General features: G+C 34.6%; 1 protein-coding gene across 1 annotated transcript in view; it reads right to left on the reverse strand.

Annotated features, from left to right (window-relative positions):
* Nucleotides 1–7,920, reverse strand: part of LOC108913424 (serine/threonine-protein kinase NLK) — a 102,211-nt gene extending 94,291 nt beyond the window's left edge. The window contains exon 1 of the mRNA XM_018718973.2: nt 7,080–7,920. Coding sequence (XP_018574489.2) covers nt 7,080–7,297 — 218 coding nt within the window. The 5' untranslated portion in view covers nt 7,298–7,920. The remainder of the gene's footprint in view (nt 1–7,079) is intronic.
* Between the last annotated feature and the right edge of the window lie 1,361 nt (nt 7,921–9,281).

The following is a 9,281-nucleotide window of genomic DNA, read 5'->3' on the forward strand; positions in this document are numbered from 1 at the left end:
GAACATCCTCTAATAATTCAAATAGATGGTTTTCTAGAAAGTTTAGAAATGACTGGGAATTTAGACGGGTTTAGAAAGGTCCACAAACTTTATTGCGAATTATTCCGAACACGTTTACAGAAAATTCGTGTTGAAAAGATCTTGTACGAATTTCATGAGGATTTTCTTGTGACCAAATATGCAGGTTGTGAAAATTCACTACCCTTCGCCTTTGGTAAATGTACATTTATTATTATTTTGATTTAAGTTGTCCTTATTTGTAAATATAGTGGGTTAGGCTTCCAGGGGAAATTAAAATGCGTAAGGAACTAAGGTGATGTGGAAACAAGTGTAAAGAATTTTGTTGATGTACTTACAAATTGCACTTACTTTATACCATAAACATAAATATTCTTGTAATATTATGGGTAGAAATGTCTGCACAAGGGGATTGTATTGGTATGAATAACTTGAAAACGGCGAATCTTAGGGAAAAAATTCAAGTTACCTTTTTTACGTATTTTGTGCATTAGAATATAAATCCGTTATAATAACTTGTAGAAAATGCAGTGGCGTAGTTTTTTTTGTAAAAAAAGGGTGACCCCTGTCCAGTTGTACACCACTGGTTAAATCTTTAAAGCTCATATTTTTGGGAATGTAAGGCCTACTATCATACATTATCTGTACCAAATTTTATTGAAATCGGTTAATAGATTCCGGAGATATAAACAAAAAATCAATTTTTTTTAACAACTTCAACACCCTGTATCTCTAAAACGGGGTTGTTCCAGACCAATGTTTATAAGCCAAACACATATTATTTTAAAGAGATCTATCTGCCCTAGAAGTTTCCTGCATAAAATTCGGACCACCCTGTATAGTGGCTACGCTAGCGTAAGTTTACGCTAGAATATCCATTGTTTCTCGAAAACGGCAAGAGCTACAAAATCGAGAATGGCGTAACAAATTAGCAACAAATTAGCTACAAATTCTAGATATGGTTAGGTTGTGGCCTTATGAAGTGGCTACGCTAGCGTAATGTACATCAATCAGAGAACGTTTTTGGCCTATTGGCGGTCAAAACCTTTAAAAAAAAATAGAGATTGTATTATTTGCTTTCAAGTCCGTCCCAAAAATTTACAAAACTTACTAAGTCATCTGCCGTTTTGCTTCACGTCATGGAATGCCCTCTAAATTCTATTCAGATAATGGTAGAACTTATTCTGGTGCAAATTCAGAACTTCGAGAATTAGGTAATTTTTTAATTAAAGACGAGGAGGATGTAGAGAGATCTTGTGTCAACGAAAATTTTAATTGGATATTTTTACCTCCATATTCTCCCAACATAGGTGGTATTTGGGAAGCAGGCATAAAATCTTGCAAATTTCATTTAAAAAGGGTTGTGGGTGATGCCGCGTTAACATATGAACAGTTTTATAGTATATTAGTACAGATAGAAGGAATTTTAAATTCACGCCCCCTAACTCCATTATCCAACCAAGCTAAAACAATTACCTACCTCTCACTCCATCACACTTCCTAATCGGAAAAGCTGTTACCACTGTGCCTGACCCTAGCGTTTAACATATACCCGAAGGAAAACTTTCATTATATCAGCGTCTGCAACGTCTCCTCTAAAACTTTTGGTCTCGTTGGACTAAATAATATATTTCCGAATTGCAGTGCAGATCAAAATGGAAGGTTCAATGTCAAAACGCTAAAGTTGGATCTTTAGTCCTTTTAAAAGATGACAAGCTGCCACCGGCCCATTGGAGACTTGGTCGAATAAGCCAAATTCATCGTGATCCTGACAACTTGGTACGAGTAGTGACGGCTTCCACCTCATCGGGAATGACAAAGCGAGCCATATCTAAAATCTGCCCATTGCCAATAGATACAGAAATCACAGAAAATAGTGATAGTGCAGTGCAATGAATCTCTTATTCCGTGTTATGTCCATTGCAGAATTAATGTTCTAGTTTGTATATTTATTCCTAGTTTATTGTTTAGTTGTTTAAACTCCATTTCATTATGTCCTTTCAACGGGGAGAGTATGTTGGAAATTACATGTATATTTCTTAGAATGTCTGTATTTCAAAGAAGCCTTGAATAGAAATTTTATTTATAATATCAAGAATGTAATAACATGTCATGTGTCAATGTTCAACAACATTTTTGAATGAAAGTTCCATTGAAAGCAAGAAGAAAAGCTAGTTTTCTTCAGTCATATCATACAAGGTCCTTCGACAATCAACAGTACCAATTACGAAAAAGTTGCATAATTCCATGTAAAATATAAAAAATATTCACTCAAATACAGGGTGTTCCATTTAAGAAAATACAGTTTTGGTCAGCCCTCCGAAAACGAATCACCCTGTATAAGTCAAATTTTTAAAATGTGTATTTCTTGCCGCCGCACCCGAACCTATTTTGAAATATTTTGCCTCAATTATATTCTAGCAATAAATCAACTTTGCCACAGCGACTCTGTATACAGTGTGTCCCAAAATTATGGAACAAAATACATTTTTTTTCAGTTGAAATTTAAAAAATCCCTTAAACGGGTCAATTAGTAAATAGATTGTCACTTTTCTGTAATATTTTCTATTTTTTTGAGCCATGTTTGAGAGACCTTTAACATTACCGACATTTTTTTTAATAGGACGCTCTATATTTTATAGTATAAATAGATAGCCCTTCTAAACAATAATTTAGTACTACTTTTTATTTTATTACAGCAAATGTTCAAACTATTGCACAACATTTGGTGTTGTTTCGAACTTGTTCTCTTATACGATTTTTCAATCCTTCGATAGTGTCTGGTCTGTTCACTCACATACACTATGCTTTTTAGATAACCCCCCCAAAAAAAATCTAGTGGGGTTGTCAGGGGAACGTGGTGGCAGTCTTCTACCTATCCATCGATTTGGGAAAACTTCATTAAGGTAATTTCTTACATCGAGACGAAAATGTGGAGGGGTACCATCTTGTTGGAACCAGACATCACCGGCAGGCATATCGTGCTCATTAGGGTTAGGATAAATTAATTCCAGAGCTGGAATATAATATACAGGGTGTTCCATTTAAAATGACAAAACTATGTAGCGCCCACGCGAAATAGAACACTGTAAACCTAAAAATATTTTACATGGCCCACATGATTCCAGGCAACTTTTATTAAAACCATTTTTTTATAAATTTTACAGTTGCAGAGTTAAAGAAGAATCCCTATTAGGTGGAACACCTTGTATAAAAACATACAGGGCTTTGTAGTAATAGATAATTTAAGCTCTTCAGTTATACTGGGTGTAACGTAAAGGTTGGGAATAAATGAAACTGTGGATTTTTTGGTTTAAAAAACAAATTTTTCTCATATGATGTTATGCTCTACGGGTTTTATTTTCCAAGCTACAGGGCGCTAAAAAGTTTCCAAAAATTTAGTTTTTCTCCAATAACTTTTGAACATTATAAGATAATGGAACAAAATTTTAGCATTAGCTTTATTTGATAATCCCCTAGTAACAGGAAAAAGATGGACTTTGTAAGTTACTCAGTGGCGTGCGTACGGATTGTTCCGTAATGTTTTTAGAACAAAATTGTGGTACGTCACTGGTAAAAACATTTTTTTAATATTTTTTTATGATCAACTTTTTATTTTAAACAAAATTACCCTCTTGCGTTTTATTTGTAGCTCGTGTAATTTTTCCGTAAATAAAACTTGTAAATACACCACTTATTTTTCCCACTGCTAACATTGGAAAATAAAAATAACAAAAACATTATGAAGTAAGCTTTGACTCAGCCACCGAACATGGTCAAATAGGCATTGAAAATGGACTTTTGCATTGAAAATGATATTAAAATACTAAACTTTTTGAAATTTTTTAGCGCCCTGTAGCTTTGAAAAGAAAACCCGTAGAACATAACTTTATATGACAAATATTTATTTTTCTAAATAAAAAATCCACCGTTTAATTTATTCCCAACCTTTACGTTACACCCTGTATATACAAAAACACACAAGACTTTGTTGGGAGAGATAATTTAAGCTATTCACGTATACAAATTTAACAGACATCAACAAATAATTTTGATAAGCATTTTTTATACATAAGGGTGGCTGCCGCCCTTAATACGGCCCAGGCATATACAAAAACATTACAAGACTTTGTTGGAAGAGATAATTTAAGCTACTCACGTATAGAAATTTAACAGACATCAACAAATAATTTTTATAAGCATTTTTATACATAAGGGTGTGCTGCTTTTATCATAGATCGACAGGAAATAAATAATTACTTTAGTAAACAATGTCACATTCATATATCAGCCTGTGGGGGGGGGACATGGTAAAAAAATATATGGTAAAATAAAAACTCGAAGGCGCGTTATAACGAAGCAACAAATTTTTTTATGAAATTCACCGATTTCATCCCCCATACGGGCTGACAAATAAAAGTGCGACAGTTAAAGTTATTACCTCTTTCCTGTCGATCTATGGTAAAATGAAAACTCGAAGGCACGTTATAACGAAGCAACGGTTTTTTTTTGTGAAATTCACCCCACTTCTTCCACCCGTACGGGCTGACAAATGAAGATGAGGCCCTATATGAATATAATTACTTATTTCCTGTCGATCTATGGTAAAATAAAATCTCGAAAGCATATTATAACGGAACATGGATTTTTTATGAAATTCACCCCATTTCATCCCCCCATACGAGCTGACAAATGAATGTGACACTGTTAATTAATGTAATTACTTATTTCCTGTCGATCTATGGTAAAATAAAAACTCGAAGGCACATTATAACAAAGCAACGAATTTTTTTACGAAATTCTCCCCATTTCTTCCCCCGGTACGGGCTGATAAGTGAATGTAACACTGTTAATTAATGTAATTACTTATTCCCTTTCAATGTATGGTAAAATGAAAGATCGAAAGCAGCGAAATTTTATTTGCTATCGATCTATCGATATATCGAACAGTCAAAGGCATTATAAAAGAGCAATGATTTTTCTTTATGAAGTTTTTTAAGCGACGACTTTATCGATTCTAATCCTACTAGAAAATGTAAATGTGGATAACTTCACATCCGTCTGACATCATAGTAAGAAAATCTTACCAATATTCGTATTTTTTTTTTCTGTTCCCTTATATAGTCCGATACTGTCACCTATCCAATCAGGATTGAAGATGGACATGTAATAATCATTTTCTACTGAATAAATCTCACTGGTTGATCATAAGATAATTGTAATTTTTTTCTTTTCATATATATTGTAGAAATAAAAAACTCTTTAATATTGCCGATAACGATAAAAACGGGGTCGTAAATACTTGTCTGCTTAGCGGAACAGGGTCATATTTAGGCAAAGTTTACAGAATATAATATTTAAGTCACCCTTAAAACAATTCACAACAGACACTACTACACAATGGCTATAAATTGAAAACAATTGCAGTGAATTACAAAAGTTACCCTATAAAAAACTTGCAATAAAACAAAAATCACACTACTCAAAACTCTACTCTAAAAAATAAGAATCACAGTATTACAGCACCAACTCCTGCCCTGTACCGCGCAAACTGAGATATCAGAAATTTAAAGTAATAAGTTCACTGTATCTATTTGTTGATTGTCTGTCATCTGTCATTAGGATATTGAGAACAACGTACGTCTTAAGGCGGGTATCCATTTGTGTCAAATGCCCCGTAACGTAACACCGAACATGTTACGTTACAGCTAGTGGAGACGGAAAATTGTTGCATGATACGTGTAACAAATTTGACACGCGTAACTAATCCGGGACGATCCATCAGTTGTCGGTTTTTAGTCGTCGCATCAAAGGAATGCAACAGTACTTTCTGCCACATATTGAGACGGGGTTACCCTTTTGGCCGTAACGTTGCCTATTGCACGTGTGATTTTCTTATTTTTTGTTTCGCCAGTATTTTTTATATGGTCTGGGGTCAGTCTGTTTTCTGCAGTAACTAGGAAAAGCATGTTTTTCTATGTTTGTGCCATGGAGTGGAGTAAAGAAAAGATTTACGGAGATTTCCGTTTCTTATTCTTCAAAATTGTATAATGAATAAAAATATATGACGCTGCTGCTAACTGCAATTGCAGTGACGAATCCATTATTGCAGTCAGGTTCATACTGCGAGTTTATGTTCCTATGTCATCTCGTAACCTTATTTTGTTACGTTACGGAAAAAATGATACGACCAAAACCACACATACTTTCGCAGCGAACCGTGTCACCTTTTGCAACAGGCCGTAACATGTTCGTTGTTACGTTACGGAGCATTGCCACAAGTGGATACCCGCCTTTAGAGAGATGCTCAGAATCTGTTTTCTTGCCAGCCCAGCTGTCAAATGTTTCGGCGAGTTAGTATTGTACAACATACATTTCAAGAATAAAGTGAATAATGCTCGGAATAATGCAATTATTCTTTAAATAAATATAAGTATGCAAATTCAGCATATTCTTATATTTTCAGAACATAACTCAATATTTTAAACGTACATTTAAATTTAAACATTTAAATTTAGAGAATATTTATACATGTCGGCAACACAGGACCCACGTTCGGCGAATCAAGACCCCGCCCACCTCGGGTAAAGCGGAGCAACTTGTAAATTGAATACCTACCTGACAAAATATGTAATTATTGATTAATAATCACTCTATTGTTCATTAATTTTGTATTCAATTTATCTAGATGAGTGTATTTGATAAGAGCATTATGATTTGTGAAATAAATTAACTGTTATAACATTTATTTTCTACAGACATTTAAAAATTGTGTTGCCCTACTCTCCCCCTAGCACACTTACCGGCAGGTTTTGACATTTTTTATGTATATTATAAGTATGAAAAGAACTATACCAATATTCGGAACAGAATAATTATTGAAATTTGAAAACCCTGTACCATGGTAACAAAGCATTTACGGACATGAATTTATATGAACTTTTTTACTTAAAATGATGCGCAGATTATGAAACACCCTGTATTGTTCTAGGTAAACAACATTTAGTACACAAAAGACATAGGTAGCTAATAAAATGCTTTATTTAGATAGTGAAACTTACCAAACAACTCCAAACGCTCCGTATCCGATGGGGCGGTCTGGTTGAACCTGTTCCTGTGTATGAGCCGGAGCTGCAGCATGTTGCGGATGGTAGTAAGGCTGAGCACCGTGCAGGCCCCCTTGCTGTCCTCCAGCAGTGGGACCAGCTGTACCCTGCATTAAACTCATGGAGACGGACATGGACACCCTCGAGTGGCAGTTAGGGACCGCCACAGCCATCAAATATTGTCCCAGTTTGATTTCAACACATTGTATTAATTAATTATTGTTCCTTAATCTTTTCTGTAGGTTAGGTACCTGTTCACTAACAAGTTATAGTAGGAGTGCTGTTGAAGTCACGTATGTAGTACTTCGCTTTTAGTAAAATGCTTTTGTTTAGTTTTTATTATTGTCCTTCAATAAGTAGGTACATGTAAAATTTATTAGGTTGGATTATTGAGTTTTCAGAATGGTAGGTAAATTTTACTAACAAGTTAATTCAGAGATTACTAAATGCGCTCGTTTTATTGTCACTTATTTAAATGACTAAACAAGGAAATGTATGCAATTGATAACTAAGTGTTCATAAAATATACAAAATTGTAGGCACCAAAAAGTGTACAATAAGAACCTCTAAATTCACCATCAAAAACGAATTTTTCACTAAAACAATTTGATAGTTACCACAGTCTGTTATGCACACGTTTTAAATTATAACACAGAAACATGTTTTGAAACATTGCAGATTAAGCGCGGCGAGGGAACTTGATTAAATCAAAAAGAGTACCTAGAAGTAATATCACAAACGCACTACGTACAGAACAACTCGGTTCCTTGCAGATTAAGATTAAATGGCTACGACGCTTTTGCTGTTGGTAGAAGTTGGTGTTGCAAAGCGCATGTGTATACGGCCAATCAACAGCTGACTACAGTATACTTACGGTAATGATAATCTCAAAGTCAAACTGAAATGTCTAGCACTTTGTAAGTTGAAAATAAAATGCGATTTCGTTAATTAACACAATAATCAGTTACGCAGGATTGATACGATTCAGCAAATGGTGATTAACATATTTCACTATGTTTATGTATGTTAAGACGGTAATTATTATTTACTATAGGTACCGTAAAACGTAAAATACCGAACCGTCTCAAAATTTTCCCTCGATGGTGCTAAACACGAATCTAGTTGTTTTTGTGCAGTCGAACCTAGTTTTTGAGAAAAAAAGACACAACACTAGAATTGACACTATTCACAACATTGTACACTTTATGTAGTTTTCAGAACACGTGTAGTTTAAGGTCGGCATTGTTGAGAAACCTATTTTAATAAATGTCAAGTAAAAAATTTTACATAAAGCAATTATTTCTAGGTTTAGTCCACCATTTCCAGTTCATAAGTGACGTCATACGTCATGTCAATCGTGTGATAGTCTAGTGTCTATGTCTATTCGAAAAAAGATTATGAGGTACCCCAAATTTTTTCTTATAGCTGTTTTACATTGACCATTTATTGATCAATTAATTCATGATGTCGCTTCATCAAGAAATTGGACAAGTATATGTAATGCACCAAATCAGCTGTCAAATAACTTCATCAATTTATTCATGGAGAAGTCTCCCTGAATTTATTCATCAAGTTCTTGACGAATTAGAGCATGTTCTAATTTTCGTCAATTTCTTCGTGAAGTTCGGAAGTACCAACCCAACAAATTTCCAGCCTCAAATAAGTAATGAGGTTATGTTATAGAGATGGGCGTTGCAGTTCACTTTGCTGAATAGTTCATTTGTGAACTACTCACTTCAAAGAATAGTTCATTTTTACAGTTTGAAATGAACTGTAGTTCTTTTGCCTTGACTCAATTTTACTACCTATCTTCCCCACCACGAATGAGCTGCTCAGCTCAGCATCGACACCTGACAGCGGCAGCGGCAATGGTTTGTTTTTAGAATACTGAAATAATTTGTTCGAAATGAATCGTTCACGAACTATACATCTCTCAATTCTTAAATCTCCAGTAGCCAGCGACAGTAGCACGATCCTCATCGCATCACCGGTCGGTTTCGGTTTCAACCTATGAACATAGTATAATCTAGCTAGACGCACGCGCACGTTCGCAGTTCAAAACGAACTATACATTGAAAGAATGATGAAACAGTTCGTTCAGTTCGTTGGAAGTGAATAGTTCTTTTCAACTATTCGTTCACGAACTACACATCTCTA

Source organism: Anoplophora glabripennis, unplaced genomic scaffold, assembly GCF_000390285.2.
Source record: "Anoplophora glabripennis isolate ALB-LARVAE unplaced genomic scaffold, Agla_2.0 scaffold1069, whole genome shotgun sequence".
Taxonomy (NCBI): domain Eukaryota; kingdom Metazoa; phylum Arthropoda; class Insecta; order Coleoptera; family Cerambycidae; genus Anoplophora; species Anoplophora glabripennis.